General features: G+C 41.8%; 1 protein-coding gene across 1 annotated transcript in view; it reads right to left on the reverse strand.

Annotated features, from left to right (window-relative positions):
- Positions 1–21,258, reverse strand: part of LOC136991353 (obscurin-like) — a 139,048-nt gene that overhangs the window by 36,678 nt on the left and 81,112 nt on the right. The window contains 22 exon segments of the mRNA XM_067292220.1: positions 300–477; positions 1,758–1,916; positions 2,673–2,837; positions 4,193–4,309; positions 4,692–4,851; positions 5,262–5,435; positions 6,184–6,266; positions 6,609–6,809; positions 7,527–7,666; positions 8,491–8,625; positions 8,934–8,962; positions 9,834–9,900; positions 10,226–10,444; positions 10,899–10,997; positions 11,104–11,136; positions 11,853–12,050; positions 12,984–13,102; positions 13,485–13,563; positions 14,364–14,642; positions 15,255–16,610; positions 18,655–18,927; positions 20,465–20,752. Of these exon segments, the coding sequence (XP_067148321.1) occupies positions 300–477; positions 1,758–1,916; positions 2,673–2,837; positions 4,193–4,309; positions 4,692–4,851; positions 5,262–5,435; positions 6,184–6,266; positions 6,609–6,809; positions 7,527–7,666; positions 8,491–8,625; positions 8,934–8,962; positions 9,834–9,900; positions 10,226–10,444; positions 10,899–10,997; positions 11,104–11,136; positions 11,853–12,050; positions 12,984–13,102; positions 13,485–13,563; positions 14,364–14,642; positions 15,255–16,610; positions 18,655–18,927; positions 20,465–20,752 (4,551 nt within the window).

Raw genomic sequence — 21,258 nt, forward strand, 5'->3', positions numbered from 1 at the left:
TTTGTTAAAACTTCTAAAACACACTGTTGTCCTATGCTGACAAAGGTGCCTGCCCCAGCTCAGGTGAAGCAGCTACGATCGTTCCACCTGAAGCACACTTGCTGCCTAGTCATGCGAGTTGTTATTTATGGCAGTCTGTGATGTGACTGAAGGAAAACCTCTAACCCTAGTTTAGTTTTTGAGGTGGCAGATGACCCTAGAAGGTTCTCTCCCTCCTAGCAACAAAATCGCCTTCCTGAGTCAGGGAGACATCCCCAAGGTAGCACTGGGAGGTTCACGCCATCTCGGGCTGTACTCACTCCAGACAGGCTGACTGATCCGCTCCTGGATGCCACAGATTTCCTTCACCCAGGAATTCTTGATGTTCACTGTACGCGCCTGAAGGAGGTACTTGCGGACTGAGTCTTCTCGTTCGTGCCAGATTTCAAATGCCCGGTCATCTCCTTCCACAAAGTCATTCACGTCTATGTTGTTCAGCTGTGTAACAACAGGAGCATAAGAACGTCAACACCTTTTTTTTTTTTCTTTTTACTTAGAGATGATTTTTGGCCACTACCTCGCTCCCCACAGTAAGCCCAGAGTTCAGGAAAGTTCAGATCTGGACCTAGTCTTTGTGGACCACAACCATCTTCAATAAAAGTTTAAAATGGAAATAATTATTTGACACCAGCAAGTCTCCTACTTCCAGAATATATTCCCTTCAGTGGACTTGAGTCACGCGTAAGTCCCATTAAAGTTATATTAGATGCTCCAACAGCAAAAGGGGAAATAGTGATAATTTACACTGCTTTTAAAGATTCTTCAGACTGCACGAGCGATGCAAAGTGGCAGTGGCCGAAGAGCAATCAGGATTTCTTTGCAATCCTTTTTCCAGTACACCTGGCTTTCCGAATAGCAAATAGACATTCTCCCATTTTCCGTCTGGGAGTAATTATCACATTTCAGGAAAACAACAGCCAGAATTAAAGGGTATTCCAAGAGCACAGCGCTGTTGGGCTGACATCAGCACCAAGGAACACCACAGTCGGGCACTACATGAAAAGAAATTGCACAGCAGTTGCACTCTGGACAAAGCGTCCTTTTTTGCAGGGGGGACGGGAGGAACAGCCTGTGAATATCAGTGATGACAGTGGTAAGTATTTTTAGAAGGCCCTGACTGGGGCTAGGTCCAGAAATCCACTTTTTTGTTTGTTTGTTTTAACTGGAGCTGAGCATCTAATGCCCTAGGGAAACTCTATGTGCAATTTCGTACAGTTTTAATCTGGGCCCTGAATTTTTGAAGATGAGTTGGTCGCATTGACTTCTAAACAGGAATTGGCTTCAGGAAAGGACGTAACCAGCAGAGAGGAGCTAGTGGAAATGTAGCATATAATTGAAACAACGTTTTCTCCAGTTTACTACCAATCCTACAGACTGCGAATACCAAAGATCTACGAACTCTAGCAAATGCTATAGACAGCACCCCAACCAAAATTCACATCAATTTCATGTAATTAATTAACACACTTTAGCTGTAAACTCATTGCTGCACAGTAAAAATCTGCCTGGGCTTCTGATGATGTCTGACATGTTTCCAGCAGTGCTAACTGAGGGATTTGGGGACAGACAGAGATTTTACTTGCGCTTCACAGGCTTTCAGAAACAAAGACATAGTTTGAAAGAATTAGTGAAATGTTCTAGTTTTAGATGACCAGAAGCTGGACATAAAAGTCCTCAATGACAGAGAGATGCTCTAGGTGAGGAGGTAAGGAACAGACCTTCATTATGTTCTTGAAGATGTAACTGTAGGTGTCTGTTTTCGTGTCCCGCTTTGGTTTGCAGATCACTATATAATTCTTGAAGAGGAAGACATGTCTTTTGTGTCCTTTCCAAGCCATTCTGGCTCCTGGAGCTCCTTCCCACACAATGAAGTGGCCCTGATGGGAAAAAGAAGGAAGACCACTTAGCCATAACTGGAATAATTACCGCGGTGGCTCACCATCATCTTCCAGCCAACAGATAACAAATGTTTACTGTTACATCCTCATCTTAAGCACTTTGTTTTCATTACAACACGGCAGAGTGTTTCTAATGCTAAAGGTGATGCATGAGACTGACAGCACTGAGACATGGGCACACAGTGGTCATCATTGCATTGGCCTTTAAATGATATTCTTTCCTGTCAGATAAATACAGAACTCAAGTCCAGTTGTCTCAGGTAGGCAGACTCCTCCAGTACTGATACTAACGGATAATTTATACTGAAAATGCCTAGTGAGCATCTAACTCCTCAGCAATCAACACAAAAAACCCCACTGATGCCAGTAAGCTCAGGAGTTGGACCATGTACCTGGCCCATAAGGGGAGAGAAGGGGCAATAAATAAAATGCTTAAAAATCACGTATGGACCAAACCAAATTTCCTCCTGTCGGGTGAGTGGCTCGCAAAGGCAAATAACTACATTATGTGTGAAGTGGCCCATAAGCTCTGGTACTTCAAATCTTCATCAAACCAGTAGGTTTGACATCTCTCACACGTATAGGGATGCGTCACATATTGAACAATAAAAAAGGCAATAAGGAAATACTCTGTTCAGATATAATTCGTAAAGGAGCTTCTTTTAGGACCAAAGGCTACTTGGAAATTACTGAAGGCACATGCAGCAATAAAACGGAGTGAGAAATTCCAAGTACCTGTCGGATAGGTTCACCAAGGCTTTCCAAGGTCCCTGGATAATTCTCAATGAGCGAGACATGGAGGTTGTTTTCCGCTCTTCGGGTGAGTGCAGATACAACGGCATAAGCCTGCTCCAGCAAGGCACAGTTTTGGCTATTTCTTGCTGTGTTTCGGATTAATTCCTGTAGATGAATGGAGTCGATGTTACAGGGCAGATGTTTCTTTTTAAAAAAAAGGGGCAGGGGGGAGCATTTCCTTGATACCAGAAGAGGTTCCCAGATATCAAACTGTCCTCTAGCTCTTGCATCTGAGCAACTTTTACCCCATTCTCTCACTGTGTGCTCTTTAGCTACCAAATCCTCTCTTTTCCAGCCCATTCTGCGGCCTCCCTGACTATCCATCCTAGCTTTTCCCTGCACCAATTGATACTGAACAAAGACAAAGCTGAAGCATATACCAGACACGCTTCAGTGACTGAAAAAATAAATAAATAAATAAAACCCCCAAAGCAATCCTAAATGTATCTATTGTATTTGTCTTGCCCTTACCCTGCCGATGATACGAGGCATGCAACTCATGTGGCAGTGCTAAAAAAAAAAATAGATATTTGGTAAAACTAAGAAAGGATGGAAAAAATAGGAAACGGCAGTTATTTCTTCTCACATTTGTTCCTACTGTCCTCTCTCAGCAATGGCGACATGGGAAGCTCCCATGCTCTCTCTCATTTCCAAGAGACCATTAAAACTTTGGTGTTTGTGCTCAGGGGCAGGGGTTCAAAATTAGAAAATTAATTTGAACCTTCTTCAAATGATCCAAGTTAGAACACATAAACATTTTTCAAAATAACATTTTTATAGTATTTTTCTTGGGAAATAGCATTAGGATATCCAAATTTTGGATAAGTGCCAAAATTTTTTTTTGTGGTATGGGCCAGAACCTGAAACCGTAGGACAGATGAAAGCTGTGAGAGGTGAAACAGTTCATGACGGTAAAATGGTGTAAAGCTTTTCAGAAAACAGAACTTTGTCTAATCTTACCATAACGTGTATATGAAATACAAGGAGGGAACTGCTAAGTCAGTATCTTACAGTTTGGAAATTGCTTATTTTTATAACAGATCTGTTGCTGAGTGTGTAGCAATTTCTCCTTGTTATGGATATATACATACACACACATATATATGTGTGTGTATATGTATATGTATGTACATATCCATACCTACATGTATAAACATTTTACGTGTATGTGCGTTTGCGCGCGCACACATACATATATTTAAAGTTCATTCGGATAAAGCTTGTTGATCTTTATGGAGTTGGAAACTGTGAACCTCTCCCTGAATTCATATTTACAGAACGCTTTAGAGATCACCATCACTGGTCAAAATTACAGTCTTTCTCACTCAAGCATCTTTCAAGCGGAGTTACAACAGGATGAACGCAGAGAATATGAAAGGAGAATGAAGTCTTTTTCCTCAGAGGCTACACCAAGCAGAACATAAGCCTATTAGATAAAAGTGTGTAACAAAAGCTCCTACCTTGATAATAGTCTGATACCGCTGGATCCTATTTATGGGTTTTTCCAGGTAGTGCTGCAGTGGTGGGATAAGTGGCTGCGAAGGATCTTCAGTAGCTAAAATTTCCTCTGTGTATCTCTAAAGAAATATATACAAGAATGAGGAAAGATTGAGATAAAGTTTTAGAGAAACTAAAATTTAGAGTTTGACTTTTTTATATGACTAATAGCATTTCCTCGAGTTCCTATATTTAATACAACTTTCACCATATACTGTTAACAGTGACATAATCATGTACATATTCATATCTATATAATCTTTATAATATTCATAAGGACATACTGATTGTGTCTACTAGGAAGAGCTAGACAGTAGATACAAAACTACTGTATTTGACAATGATTTCCCATGAAAATATTTAATAATCCTCTTTGGGATCATATTTGAATTAATGCCTATATTTCACGATACAGTGGGTTATCGGATGCACATTCGGTAGGTACTTGGGCTACTGTTTTACCTTGTAGAAATCCTGGACAGCTTTGCTGACAACAACTGACTCAGCCTGTATCCGCCCCACCAGGTACTGGATGTACTTATCAAACTCCGCCTCGTGCTTAATAAAGCACATGGCCACGTCATCATCAGTGTCACATTTCTGCAAGTCTCGGAGGTAGACACTGCAGAAGGGAAAAAAAAGACCTCTGAGGATCAGGTGATGGAATAAGGCTAGCACACCGTCCCAGCAGCCAGACTTTTAAACCAGGCAATCTCAGGTTAATACAGATTAAAGGAAGGACTGAGGGAATGAAGGATATTGCCGTGTTTAACACTTCTCAATTAAATTCACTCAAAAGGGTAAGAAATAAGCAGGACATGAGAAGTCTTGAAGCCCTGGGGACTATTACAGGAGTCCCAGCCCTGTGCTCTGACTTAAGCAATGCCATCATATCTCATCCTAAAATGCCCATCGACTCTTTTACACCCCAAAACTGTCAGTGCTCCACATCCTTTATAGCCTCCATAGTTACTGTAGCTCTGACACCAGGTACAGAAGCTATCCTTCTGTCTCAAATGAAGAGATGCCCACCTGGAATGGAAACGAGCAATATCATCGATGTTTCTGAAGATGGTGGATTTCTGACTGGAAACAGCTCCTGGGACGTTGCGACAGGTCTCAGTGTACTTGAGGTGATGAGTCTGGAAGAACTGTAAATCTTGAATGTAATCCTCTTCTGAGATCAGCAACTCCTGAATAACAATGCTGAAGGGGAGACAAACAGGTGATAAGAAAGCGCAGAACAATCAGCACAATTATTTTTGACATGTCTCTAAAACAGAGATGAACATTTGGTCAGAGGACTCCTTTGAGTAGGTTGACTAGATCTCCCTGGACTATAAAGGGATTTTAGACACTCTGCTTACAGATAGGCACCTACATTACAGACATGTACAGCTGGGCCAGATGAAACTGAGTGCGAGCAACAGGAGGACCTGTGCAGAGTAGACAGCAGCAACTTAGATGGCACGTTATGGAACCAGCAAGATGTTACAGAGGCAAATATCTCTATGACAGCACACTCAGTAGCGCGCTGCACTGCAAGGGAGTAATACACAGCTGAGCAATACAAGTTTGTAGCTGGTCTTCCTAGAGCACTTCCACTCCCTCTTTAGACATCGTGCTCAAATCCAGAGCATCCCAAAGTACAGAGGTACTTAAAAGAGACAACACAAGTTTAAGATTTTTGTGAAATCGGAGAGCCTCCAGAAGGACATCACGGAAAATCCTCCTTTCAAGCCCACCTTCCAGTATGATTTCAATTGGCTGAAATTTTTCCAAGCTGAAATCACTGGCAAAGCAAAAGTTGCGAGAATCAAGTGAGGGAAAAGGGAGATGGCAGGCCTCAGTGATACAGAAAGGGTGACTCAGGCGGGACCTAGACACCAACATTCATGTTAGTTCAAACAGCAGCAAGGCTAAGCGGTGCCTGTACAATCCGACAAGTGCTTACGTCAGCTTCCTTTTGTATTCATCTTCAGAAACGCATTCTCCAGGGAATTCGGGAGCTTCTGTTGATCCCCACTCTGGTGACAACTACAATACAAGAGAAAGGACATGTTATTCTTCTCGGTTAACAGTGCTTTTGCCAATACGCACAGAGGAATATCCCTCAAAGACCCCTAATCCCTCAGCAATCCCTAATGCAGCAGTGTGAAACTTCTTTCTTGCTTGCTGGAGACTGATTAGGTCTTTCAAGCCCAGGCACCCCTCCACACACACAAAAACATAGTCTAATCAAAACATGAAAAAGCCCCATCATGTTACAGACCCCTTCAATGACCTCCTCACCCTTCACTTCAGTTTAGAGGGATGGCTCTAAACTGCAGGAGAAAGAAGCAATTTTACATGAAAAATAAACATAGGACGATCAATTACCTTTAATTTCTTGTCCAGATAAGCTGGAGATACCCAGCCCTGTCGGGAGGGGCTCGATTTTGTGGGTTTAGTCCTGACTAGCCACTTCAGTGGATGAGCTGAATCAAGGACTTCCACATATTGCCCTTCCTTCAAAGTGATGGCCTCCTTGTCAGGAGCAGCAGGCACAAAGTCAGCGGTGACCATGTAGACGTCAAAGATCTGCACGCATGAAATGACAGTTATTTTGAGCTCTGAAAAGGGAATACAATACCATACCGCCTTCAGAACCTAAGTGTGCTCATCTGCGTTTAATGTTTTATTCTCCAACCCTTGTACGGCAGAGAATCACTGTTTACTTTTTACAAGGTGGCAAACTAAGTCTCAGAAAGGCTCTGGACATATTTTCAAAACATTCTGCAGTATCTTGGATTTACATCATGAAACAGTGAATTCTGCTCCCAAGTCAAAACAAACAGTGGTCCTGAAAATGTCAGAATAGGTCAACATTGCTAAAGGTTTAATTTTTTTAAAAAAACTGTTTGAAATGAACACCTAAAAAAGTTCAGATTTCCACCAAATAGTCATTTTTCACAGGAACAACTTCTCAATAAAATTCTTCTGACAAACTCTATCTGAGGCTGCAGAAAATCAAGCTCTGACTTTCTGAAGCTAAGCCATGAAAAAAAGAAACAACTGCTGAATAATGGCTCTGTTTTGACCATATTGACTTGAACAATTTGTTCAAGATCGCATAGTGAGCATCAGAATCTTGTTCTCCAGTGCTAGGTCTGTGCTCTGTATCACAGGGCCCATACTTAAATACCAGTCTCTACTAAAGTGAGATAGATCCCATAAAGTAGGATGGAAACACAAGCGATTGAGCATTCTAAATAACTGTTTTTCCTGGTATCAAACTGGTCCATAAAGATAACATACCTCCCCTCGGGAATCCCCATCTTCAGATTCAGAGGAGGACTCCTGAGCAATGGATGAAGGCCTGGATCGACCATGGCGAGGAGATGCAGAGGGAGTTTTGGATTCATCGTCACTATCTGCACCTGGCACTCGAAGTGGGGCTGAAAAGCAGAGCGACAGGGAAGTGTGAAATGCAGCTCTTGTATTTGAACATGAGTCAGGTCTATACTAACTTTTAATTTAATAAAATTAAATATTTGTCGAGAAGAGCACTTGCAGCATTTAGTGCGACTGCCTATCAATATTCAGGACTGCATAAACAATTAGAATGCTTTAATGCATGAGGTTACATGCTTATCGCAGTAAAAATATCTGTACAAGAGGTATGACTTCATCTTTGCTTCAAGATAAAATCCTACTACAAGAGAATCAATCTACCACATACAAAACAAACCAGAATTTTTCATTTTAATTTAACAAATCATTAGTTTACTGCACAGCTATACACACAGTTTTCAGCCTGGACTTGATTTTAAAATCCCATTGTGAACTACAACTCAAATTAAGATGGGGAAAGCCTGCAAAGCAGGATTGCTTTCAGATTCAGCAGTGATGCATTAACTTAACAACTCGAAACACCCAAGATGCACAAAACACACTTCCATTTTTACAGTTGCCCTCCACCTCAAGTTCACATTTACTCCTGCTTATTTAATTAAATACTATATGTTTAAAAAGAACATTAGCCTTGTCAGTTTATTTTAAGAGCTTTTTTTTTTCGTTCAAAATTGTGGATGAAGATGTAGCAGCTTGGATAGGTTCTGGCTAAAAATTCTCAGACCTAAACATTCACAAATACTTATGCAGGATGACTGTCTCAGAACCCGCTTCACAAATCTCACTGATATTTAAAGATCAAATGAAACCTAAAAACAGCTTGCATCATTTTCTGTATTACTTCAATTGCATTTGCCAGGTCACTTACCTTGACTTATTTTTGCAGATACCATTTCTGAGATATGGGAGGTGAGTTTCTGGAAGAACTCTTCTGTCCCAACATCGGCTAAGGAAACAGGGCTTTTGGGTACACCTTCTTTACCAGCTACACCATCAAGATCTCCTGGGAAAGAAAGAACTTTCTATTAAGCATGCAATACTTCACTGAAAAGTCAGCTTCTTTAAATAACAAAAGCTTCTCTAGAAGGAAAGTCTAATTTTCTTCACTTCTCCTGCTTCTAAACCTGTGTTTGCTCATATTTCCTCCAAATAATTCACCCCTGAACAGAGACCAGTCCTGAAAAGTTCCAATATTTCAGGAACTTATAAGAGGAAAAAGAACAAAAATAGGTGGTGATAATGAAATATGTAGACAATCCGAGCTGCAGATATGGAAGGTAGGAGTAGTTCATATAAAATAGCTTCTCTTACCTATTCTTGCTTCAGAGGGATGAACAGCTCTGGAAAAAGGAAAAAAAAAAAGAGTAAAGCAGGATTAGAAGTTAAAATGAAAAATCATGGCAATTTGGGTGGGATTTATGACCTTTAAAAATTATTTATTTATATCAGGCCTTTAAGGAAATAGAATCTGAGCGCTCTTTTTTTTTTTTTTTTTCTTTAACTTTCAGAGAAGGATTAGGACATCTGAGCTTGTTTACGTGAAGAAACTACTACAAAGTCAGCAAGGGTATAAATTTTCATAGTACAAGCTATCTGCCCTAAATCTCTGCACAATGCTGTCAGTACACAGGAAGCACGAGGAAGCTCACTCCACTTTCACAAAGCAATAAATTGCATATCTCCAAATATGCCTAATAAAGGCCAGGTACATCCATGTGCGAGATTGCAATGGAAGAGCTGATTTCACACTGGAGCTTTCTTCATAGCAAATTCCCCGTGCAGACAGTCCCCCAAATCAGCCATAAAACTCGAATGTTAACAGGCAAGCTTGATGCTGTAATAAATAACGTTTCGGTTGAAAGCTACCAAGTTTTATCAAGATTGTAGCAAACAGAACATTTGTAGAGTAATATCAGCTATAAACCCTTGGTAAGTACAGACTAGTGCCAATTAGGCCAAGTAGGACTAATTTCCTCTGGTTTTCACTTAAGATCCTTTTGTAGGCAATGGAGAGAGAGACAGACGGACACTTCCAGAGAGCAAACAGACCCTTAGGAAGGGAAATTCATCCTCTGGGAGTGCCCATCGCTCTCCATTGGCTCCAGAAGTCCGGTCAAGTCTTTTAGGCTGGATATATTCTAGAAGTGAAAGTGTGCTTAAGTGGATCCCACTCTTCAGAACGTGCTTCAAGCTGGGCAGACAAACACTTACCCCAGGGTGGTCATTATGGCTTCTGATACCATCACGCGCTCCTGGGTCAGAACTTCAGCCTCTTTCACTGCAAGATCAGGGTTTATCGTTAGAGGACAGAAAACAAAGAGTATTTTTTTATGTATTTACTGTGGGGCACATTTTCTAGACATGGATTCCTGGAAATACCAGAGTAGTGAAGCTGTCCTGCTAGCAGCTCCTGACCCAGGGCACAAACTCCCACTCATATGATGCAAACACACTTCGTTCCCCTCCCTGTCCATACAGATGCATTTCTCCACCCTGCTAGGTTACGATTTGTGTCATTTCCTTATCAGTCACATTTACTTTTCTCTTAGCCACTGCATGAAAGGCAACGCAGAAAATGTGCTTCTACTGCAAGAAAGACTTACCATCTGCAACTTCTAGGGTGGCAGTGCAGATGGACTGGCCAGCCTTGTTGGTAGCAATGTATGTGTACAGCCCACTGTATTTCTTTTTAACATCCAACAGGATTAGACTGTGATGCATGTTTGAACTGGCGAGTTTATACCCAGGAGCGTTGGGTTTGATCCAAAGGATGTCTTCCTGAGACTCTTCTTTCAGCTAAGTGATAGTTGGCAGTGGATATCCTAAAGGAAAACGAATACAAGGAGCTCTAATTTTCCTAACAGTGTTACTCCTTTCTTACAAGCCTCAAGAGCCATGCTGTAACGAATGCTGCTTTTGACCTGTTTTGTGATCCTTTTACAGCAGTAACAGTCGCAATATACAATGAAGGAACACAGACCTTTCTACAGCACACTCCTCTAAGGACATTAAAGCACTGTATAAAACCAGTTAACCAACATATCTTCGTAAGACTAGTAACTATTATTATGCTTGTTTTTATAGATAGGAAAATGGAAGTGAAGTTGAGTTGGATGCTTTGCTATGAGGCACACGAAGTCTCTTACAAAGTCGGGACTAGCGCCCCGGACTTCAGATTCAATACGCTAGATCAAGTTACAGTGAATTGGCCCAAAGAGAGACAAGAATGCGTCATGAAACTATGCAATTTAATTGTTATGTAGCTAGACCACTTACCTTCAACTTTTACAGAAAATGTGATGCTTGCACCTTTCTTAACCTTTTTATTAGTAAATCTTTCCAGGAACCTTGGTGGTATCAGCTGCTCATGGGCATCTGAAAACGACATTATTGGTGAAACATGGTTACACCTTCTGTGTGAGTTAAGACTACCTGAAAAATTTCTAGGGGTTCTGTTACCATCTGCTATGGAGCCTCTCACCTGTTTCTGGTGGTTCTTCTTTCTCATCAGGTCCTGTGAAACAGGGAAGAAAAACAAAATTACAAATATGTTTCTGTCCATGAGTTTCAAAGAAAAAAACGTGATTCCAGGGGATTACTCACCGCAGGACACACTGCACAGAAATATTAGTTCTGTTAAAAAGTTATGCTTTTTCTAAAGTATATTTATGAATAAAAATGCTAAGAATAGTCATATAGCATGGGAATGGATTTTGTTTCAGTTTTCCATTACTAATATTACACATGCTTACAAAGATAATTTTCATAAACTACAACTCACCCCTACCAAGCTCACCTAATTAGTAATTCCAGAAGAATTATGCTAATAAATACAAATACACATAATCATCTCTGCAAACACCTACTTCCACAACTCTCAAAATTTGTTAGTATTGCTGCAGTGTCTTACTGGAACAGCCACAAGTTCGATTCGTAGAAGGCCCTCAGTTTTAGTAAAATCAACTGTTAAAGTTGGTGAAGTTAGGCAGGAATGAAATCTGTGTACTTGAGACCACAATCAGGCCTTGGAGAAGCGACATGTCTAACCTTAGGGGTACACTGTAAACTTACAGGTGAACTAAGAATAAGATACATCATGTTTTAACCACAGACTTCCTCATCTCCCTTGACTTACATTGGTAGGCTTTTTCAAGAACAACCACCATATAAAACAGAGTGAGTCATTGGAATAAAGATAATCAGGAGCCAGGACATGCCAAAAAAATCTACCTTTGACTACCAGCCTGGCTGATGAATATGCGGAACCAGCAGAGTTAATGACAAATATTGAGTATTGGCCAGCATCAGCCTTGGTGACATTGAGAATTTCCAGGGAGTGGAATTCTCTTTTATCAATCTTCAGGATACGGTCCGAGGCACTTAGTGGCTGTCCATCTTTGAACCAATAGAGGCGAGGCTCTGGGTACCCTGCAGGCAGCAATTACAGATGCAGAGAACGGAACGTATTAGCAGTGACCATTTTGGAGCATCTCCACCCAACCACATGCTTCAGAACAGTCGAGGAAACCTCAGATCTGCCCAGTGCTATCGTTTTGAGGGTTCGCCCCGTTAGAAATCACTGCCAAATTTATTCAATTCTATTTGTTTGTTGAAGGTTTTTTTCCTTTCTCTTCATTTTCTGACACTCTCTGTACTTGCTGCATATCCAAATACCTTCCAGGTTCGAAAGGTAATGCTCAGGCCCGATTTGCAACATACACAAAGCCAAACACTGAAATCCCTAGCGAAGCAAAATGTGGACCTAAGTCACCCTTGGTTTGTATCACAACTTCAACACCCGCTCCAAGGACACTGAAGGCAAAACAGCTCTCGCCATTTTAATAGGCAGCAATAGGAAAAGCAGGAGAATCCCTACCTCTCCCTACCACTGAGAGCAGAAAGTAGTTTTTGCAGTTTTTAGCCTGTAGCAGCGACTCCCTCATAACAGGGTAAGACAATGCTGCAGAGAGGGAAGATGAGTCTAGGACTCATCACTAGTTCCTAGCCCAGGACTGTTTCATTTATTAAAGTGAATAAAGAGATATTCTCGCTTTTTCATTCCTTATTGCTTCTGCATAACTAGTGTGCTCAGAGAATTACAGGACTCAGTTTTCAGCAACATATGCCTGTAATTATGCCTGCAGATATGGGCACAAAATAGGCCACTTTATCTGCCTATGTCCGCTGCAGAACCCAAGGTTCATCAGCACATACATCATCTTCTAGCTGGCTTATGCAAAAATGGTGCAAGATGAACAGACTGGGAGCACAACTGTGGAAGAGCACATAAGAAAACCTTGTCCAGCACTTCGCTCCGACAGCAAACCTGGAACAACACAAAGTGTTGTGGCCTCCCCTCACCTTTCACTTTCAGGTGAAATTTTGCCAAAGATGCTCCAGGTGCCACGTGAATATCATGAAGCTCATCGAGGATCTGAGGCAATTGCTCCTCTTCAGTGGTAGACTCCTCCTGCTCGCGGCTAAGAAGCAATTAGAGGTAGAAAGAAGAAAGTCACCGAGACAGCAAAGGGTTAAGGAAATCAGGATCACCTATTTCAGGTTAATTCATTCTGTGCGTTTTGTCATCACAACAGCACATGCAGTACTATATATCATTAAAAGCAGTGGAGAAATCCCCAGGCTCGCTTGAAAGCAGCAGGGCAAATTAGCCCATGATAAATGTCCAGCTGCAGTAGTTACTCTAACTGGAATCTCATCTCATCTGACTGTTCCTTATTACATTAAACTGGCCCTGCCAGGTACAGCAAAAACAGACTCAGTATTTCCACGCAGAAAGCAACATTACAGAAATATATTGATCTTACTGAGTCAGAAGTTACAAAGAACTAGAGTTAGATTTACCTTGAAATATACTCTTTGGCACTGTAGTAGGAGGAAGTCTCTGTTGCATCTGCTGCTGTCTCATAGTCAGTGCTGGTCACTGTTAAAGAGAAAAAATATTTTAGATAATCTGAAGTTTGAAATTATTTCATCTTATAATAATTACAGCAACTAGAGCTAACAGTTTCCAAACTCGGAGGAATAGTTTTTGCTGATCTCCCTTATTAAAAATCCATTATTTCACCTACACAACCATTGCACCATGGCGGTGTTTCCAAAGGTAGCTAACTATCGCTCCTTTCAAGATCCAACACGGATGCTTCAGGAGATAGTCAGAAGGGCTTCCTAAGGGGAACATCCAGGCCACCTTCTCTGTCGCCTCTCTGGTGTTCAGAGCCTCAGAGAAATCCCAGCGAACTGGGTATGGTCTATAGTAAGATGTTTCTCTGACCTTTAGGAATAACTGAGCTCTGCTCTGCAACTGAGCAGCTCACCCATACTAGTGACATCCACGTTGTCCTTATAATTAACACTTGTACCATCATTATCATTTTATTAACACATTTACAATATCCTAGCAGAAACATTTTAAAAAGTAGTTTGATAGCACTTCCATATTTCTTCATTTTGCTTGTAGAAACTGTTCAGTCAGCCAATCCAGAATAATATATGCTCTTTAGTAAAAGGGCATCCACAGCACTCTAAGAACCAGACTCAGTTGAAAAGCTGCATTTCTGGTGCAAAGAAAATTTTGGAGGCTTTTCCCCCCCATTTGTTGGGGGGAACCCAAGAGGTTCATTTTTAAAAAAAATGTAAATAGCATTTTTCTTAAAAAATATTTATCCCCCTCTAAGCATGACCCCTTCCCTCTGGCTTTCCTACAGTTATTTTGAGACTTACAGTCCACTCGAAGCTCAGCTTTGGTTGAAGCAACACCCATGTTGTTTTCAGCAAGACAACGGTAAACACCCATGTCAGCAGGGACCACAGCCGTGATGATCAGCTGATGGCACCCTTCCTGGTCCTCGCTGATCATGTAATGGTCATTTTCTTCAATTGCTTTCCCATCCTTGAACCAGCGAACCGTGGGGAGAGGTTTGCCAATGACAATACAGTCAAAGCTGACTGGATATCCGTCTTGGACCTCTTGGTTTTGAAGCTCAGTCATGAACATGGGCGCTAAATCCAGGGTAGTTAGGGGAGAAGAAAGGAAAAACTGGGTTGCGTTAGATGTATTTTAGGAGCGCTTCTGCCCAGTGCCAGAAGACTTCTGCTTCGCAGGTTTTTAAATAACAGAGTGATATCTTTTCTCCATGACAATAAAGGTCAAGTAGAAACTCCCTGACAAACACTAAGAAAAAATTCCCCTGGACTGCCAAAAGTATTGAAATCTCACAGCTGCAAACTATATATCACCTCAGTTCTTCCCCTTGACAAAATGTCTTTTGTCCCTCTTTAAGGGCTGTTCTGAAAACTGTTTAATTAACTTAAGTATAGCAATAAAAGCATTTATAGCTATATTATTATAATAGTGGAAATTGCTACTACAAAAGCATCTTTACAGAAAAGTGAGAATTTTGCAACCCCCTGCTCCAGCACTGACTTCCCTCCTCTCCCCAAAAATGAAAAAGAAAGAAAAATTTCATCTATTTTTTCAAAAGTGCAAAGATTTCCAGAAAATATCTGCATGAAATGAAAAACAAAGGTTTAAGTTATTCACAAGTAAAAAAATAACATCCTGACCTGCTCCAGATACCTTTTTCAAAGAAAGAACGAGCTTGCTTTACTCACCTGTATCAGAAGTCAGTAAAGGCGGGGGAGGTCTTGCTACTGGTGGTACAAACTTCCCGACGGCGGGTGGTGTTGCTTTCCCAATACGCAATTCCATTTTTTTAGGGCCTTGTTCCAAAATGTCAATTTCCACGGGGATTCCCAGGGCACCAAACATCTCTCTGAATCGAGTGGCTGCAGTTTTTGCCTCAGACAAGATTTCAAACTTGATGTAGATGTACTGGTCATCCTCACGATACGTCTGATGGTCCACCACCTCTACGTCCCCTTCATCTGCACTGACAAAGAGCTCTTCCTCCACGTCAGATATCTCCGTTGAGATCTTGGCCTTGAAGAGTCTGTGAAGTCTCCTTCCCGCTTTACGGAAAGCATCATCCAGCTCACTGCCAGACGAGCTCTCAGTCTCACTGTCAGTGGTATGTTTAACTTGCTTCTCTTTACGAACAAGTTGAGGTTCCTGACTGCCGATCGTCACCTTAGCACTGTGTGAAACTTTGCCAAATTTATTAGATGCCTCGCACGTGTATTTACCCGCATCTTTCATATCCAGGCCAGTGATAATCAAAGAGCAGGTCCCATCACTGTAATTGTCTATGTGATAGTAGCGACCATCTGAAAGCTCTTCCCCGTCTTTCAGCCAACAGACTTTCATGTCACTTTTGCTGTGGGCCACACACTCAAGGTGGAGAGTGCTTCCAGGCTCACCAGAGAAATCTTTGAAGGTCTCAGCAAACACTGGGCACTCCTGTTGCTTCATCTCCTTCCTGACTTTGTAGCCTTTGAAAGCAGCCTGGATCTTTACAGCTGCCTTGGTCATGGAAGGATCATCTAAATCCGTTATTTCTGGTTCAGCTGGCTTAGCAGCTGGGACCGCCACAGCAGTCTCCACACTGGATTTCTCCCACTGCTTCCATAACTTGCCTGTGGAGCCCGATTGAACCTTGCTAGTAACGCTGACACTTGTCTTCCCAGCTTTCTTGACGTAGTTGACTAGTGAAGGAGTCCCAGCTCTAGACTCATCATCTGAACTTGTGAAAGAGAAATCTGCTTCTCCAGTCCTAGCCAGCTCGTCACATGTGGAGTATTCCTCTGAGTAATAGTGAGACATCTCTGCTTCTTCCTTCTTCAGTTCCTGAAGTTTCTCATCCTCTTCAGGCACCTCGCTGATGGGATCCAAGGTGGGCTCCCAGCTCATCCAGCGTTTCTTGGCCAGAGCTTCCCACAGCAGGTGAAGGTCTCCCTCCTGAGCAGCCTCAGGGGGCAAGCTGGGCTGGACATGTCCATCCACCAGCTCTTCCGGTTGGCTTGCGCTGGGTGCTTCCCTGGCGATCTCTTTTAGCAATGCTACAGTAGGAACTGAGGAGAATTAGATTGGTGAGATGTTAAAAGACAAAGTCTATGATTAAGCCCTGAGAAAGCACATGGAAATATCATACTAAAGTCTCGACAGAAGAATATCAGTGGCACTTAATTAAACATTAAGTTGGGAACAAAATATAAATTTAATATACTGGAACAGGTTGCTCGGAGAGGTTGTGGAGTCTCCACCTTTGGAGACATTCAAAACCCTACTGTACAAGGTCCTGAGCAACCTGCTCTAGCTGACTCTGCTTTGAGCAGGTGGGTTGGACTAGGCTATCCAGAGATGACCCTTCTTCCAACCTCAACTATCTTAGGATTCTATGCATGTACATAAAATATGGCCAAACAGCAACATTTTTTTTCTTCCTCATGCATTTGAACCCAGTAAACCAAATTCTGTCGCTCTTTATGTTCATGTCTAATTCCATTTCTTATATGCAGTCATAGTCCAAAACTGTAAGCTATCCAGCATTTGGCTAGACTCATGTTTTGAAAACAAGAGCTTGCAATTTGGCCTTGGAAAACCCACGGAAGTGCACAAGCTATAAGGCGAGGCAGAGAAGTGAATGGAGTTCCATGTCTTTTCCCTCATTCTACTCTACACATCTGCCCAGGGCTGCAGAAAAATATTTCAATTTCAAAGACATAAACAAACACTATTTTTTAATCTCCTGATGAGTTCTCAGTTTTACTAATGCCTCCAGGGAAATGCGATGTTGATTGTGTATTGTCTGAATTACCACATAGTAAAGTTTTTGATCTCTAAAGCCTCTGCGTAAAAAAACAGTGGCTTTGTCCTTTCTGTTGCAGCTGTCTTTTATTTGTGAAATACATAAACACTCTCATGGAGAACAATAGAAGCAAAGTGCCAAAGCTTTTGCTAAAAATAATAATCATCCAGCCCAAAAGAGTATGATTCACACTTGGATATGGAAAATAACACACACAACTAGATTAACACTGATAGTCTTTCAATGGGAGACCTCAATAAGTTCTTGATCTCAAGTGAGGGCACGACAGAAATACGTAGATTTTTGCTTTTGTTTTTTAAGAAATCTACCCATCACTGTTTCTTCCTCAGGTATCTTAATCTGCCCATGCATTTTAACCAATTAAACTCATTTTGTAAAGAATGAACAAACAGCTGCATTCACAATCTATCCAGTACTGTCAGGTCTTTCTCTTCATAGTGAGATTAGTGTGATTCACTTAACCTAACTGTAGCCAACTAAAAACCAGACATTTAGTATAAGCCAATTTTCTTGGTTCCTTTTGTAGCCAAAGGAGAAAGAAGATCCAGCGTGTAGAAAAAGATGTATAACTGCAAGTGTCTCCCACGAGCTCGCACCTATGCTCCTGTTGCAATTGCTGAGTATCTAGTTAGGACAATCAGTGGAGCACGGAAAGCAATTCAGCTCACCCTATTTTAAAGTTAGACAGGGCTCCACTGACTGTCTTGAACAGTTCTCCACTGGTTGTAATGGGAGCTGAGACATCCATCTCACATGGAAACATCTGCCTGGAGATACCTATGCTCAAATGTCTAAGTCTGACTCACTCTCTGGGACACAGTGAGTTGCCTAAACATCGGGGGGGGAAAAACATTGCCTCCCAGTGAGCTTATAGTAATAATGATCTAGTGATCATTATTAAGCTTACGGAAACAAAGAGCTATACAAAACAATCGTAGTGATTAGTTTTGGTCAGAGTTCAGCCCAGTGCATTATAAAAAGACTGTATTATTCCAGCTTAACGTAATTTTCTCTCTTCTTTCAAAGTTTTGTTTTTATTCTAAGCTACGAAGTGTTGAGGACTTTGGTGACAATGGGTATTTGTTAAGGTGGAAAATATCAGGAAAATCTTATCTGAACAGCTCAAAGCTATTACAGATTCAGAAACATACTGGGCAACACCAAACAGGGATAACAATTCTTTGTGGATTTGAGAGACAACTTGCAAAGGAAAATGAATTCAAGACCAAACTGCTGAGATGTCCCTGAGCAGAACTGATTTAAGGTCACAGGAATGCACTCTGTACCTTCAAGACACAGGCTGGTAACAGATTTGACTTCTGGAGAAACCATGCAGGTGTACGTGTCCTGATCTTCACGTTTAAATTCATGAATAATGAGTATCTGCTTTTTTCCATCAGAGAGGATTTCATATCTCCCTCCAGCTTGTATTTGTTCTTCTCCTTTGAGCCATGTCGCTGTCTCTTGGATTTCACTTGATAACTTGCACTCCAAGCGAGCCACCTCCCCTTCTGATACTGATCCTCCCACCAAAGGATGAGTGACTGTAAGTGGAGGCTCTATAATCACAAAAAAAAAAAAAAAAAAAAAAAAAAGAAAAGAAGGGACAAGAATTAACACAATATATCATAAACTGGCTTTAAGATGCTCCAGATTACTCTGTAGAATAACCAAACATCCCATCGTTAACTTATAGATTCTTTGACTGTTGCAGACAATCAAAGAACGTGACTGGCAGCATCCAAAGTTCACAACTTCCAAAGATAATACCAAATTAATTGCACAAGCTCTCCCAGAGGTTAAACCAACTTCAGATAAATATATACATGCAGAAGTTGTTTCACTTTTCCTACTTCTGTATTTGGTGATCTTCATTTATCCAGCACAATGAACATTCAAGCAGCCCTAGATATCCTAGAAGATCGTAATGTTTAGAATGAGGAAGTTTTGAAGAAGTGACACAATAAAGAAAAAAAATAAAAAGAATAAAAGAGATTATTAAAAGCTGACTTCATCCCAATCTTGAAAGTAAAAGAAAACAGTATTTGCTCTCGGTCCTGAAGAATTAAAAATTCTCAAAAAGTGTAAAGATTTTCTCTAAAATTTTTTTCTATCTTCTTTACTTTGGAAGGAGTCCTGCCAATGATGTGCTGTTTGTATGACAGTGATATTCCAAATGAAGCCAAGACAAATCCATGAAACGTGCAGATGTTCAGCTGCCATTGATGGGGACCTAAAGCACACAGCTGAGCGCCCAAGAAGGAGCACAGTCCCGAACGTCACCTGCCCCTCTGCACGTTTCACCGGGGTGAGGGGATCATTGCCCAAAACGCCTTGGAGTTGTTGTAGACAAAGTGAGCGTATGCAGAGTTATCAGGTTGCAGCTGACACCCTGGAAGCTGTTATGTTGCAAAAACATCACCGTGTGCCTGAGCCCCAAGCAAAAGGGATTTTATTTATTTATTTTTTTATTAATATAGTCTCTTCCCTTTGAGGTACTTGCTGGGGACTCTGATATCACAGATGGCATCGCAAGAAAAGAAAAGAAACATTGGAAGAGCGGCTCTCCATCTCACTGTGGCTTCCAAAGTCTCACCAACAGCCACCAAAGGAACTGTCTCCTCCAGCACTCTCCTTCATGGGGGTTATTATATAAAGATATGCAAATAGTAGAACGAGAGAGAAAGATGGGTGAAGAAGACAACACCGCCCACCCACTGTGTAGGCACCCAGGGCCTCAGCTGCACCAGACGCATTCCAGCATGCCCCTTCTGCCTCATTCCATCTGACCTCCACCAGAAAAGAAACTCATGGTCACCAGACAAAACACGGATGCAGTGCAGGCCACACGATAGCTTGATGCAGTCTGGGGAAAATAAACGTTGAGCCCTAACAACGCAGCAAGTTTTGCTTTGCAGCAGCCCAGAACAATTTTTCCAAGCTAGTTCTCCTATTCTGTGCTGGCAGCAAAGCACTGAAACACGTTGCAGAGTGGACTCTTCCAGGAGATCCCTGGAGCGGGTGAAGCAGGCATGCCATGCGAAACACAGGTCTACAGCAGCTCTCAGTCCTCCTGGGGGCACCTCTCCTTCTCACCTAGCTGCACCATTTGAGGGAAGTGCACCGGCTCACTGGCCCCGACTTTGTTTACAGCCGAGACGCGGAATCTGTAGGCTTCGCCCGGGGTGAGATGGTCCACCACAAACTCCGTGTTTGGAATCATGCCCTCGCTGCATGACTGCCAGCCAACACCTGGGATTTTCCTTTCAACGTTGTAGCCTAGGATGTCACAACCACCGTCGCTCAGTGGCTTGTACCAAGACAGAGTTACAGAGTGACTGTTCTTACTTAAAACTTCTGGTTCTTCGGGGGGGTCAGGGTGGGCTGAGGGCACAACAAAGTTCCAGGGATGTATAACATGAGCAATAGTGCTTTACGCTACAACAACCTGAGAGGCTTCTGCAAGCCACAAGAAGGAAGTGCAACGCATTCGGCACCCGTCTCAGTATGAAGCTGAGTGGCTACCTGCCTGTGACCACGACACACCTGCGCTGGACCGATCTATCTATGCTACTAATGACAAATAGTCATTTTCCAAGAGCCATCTCAGATACTTATGTCACACGTTATTATGACATTTTCCCGCTACTTTTTCCCACCCAGCTGAAAACAAGATGTGTGTATGGCATTTACTGAGTAAATGACCTGCCATCATATACTATAACAATCCAACAAATTATGGGGAAATAAGGTCAACAGCTGTCCTTCCTTATTTTTATTTTTTAATTTTGGAGACCCCAAACATTTCTTTCCACATGCAAACCTTGGGTGCACAGCTTCCTGTCTCTATTTACAGTCAAATTTTTACTTGAGTAGATTAGCACACCTCA

Source organism: Apteryx mantelli, chromosome 2 (genome assembly GCF_036417845.1).
Source record: "Apteryx mantelli isolate bAptMan1 chromosome 2, bAptMan1.hap1, whole genome shotgun sequence".
NCBI classification, from domain to species: Eukaryota; Metazoa; Chordata; class Aves; order Apterygiformes; family Apterygidae; genus Apteryx; species Apteryx mantelli.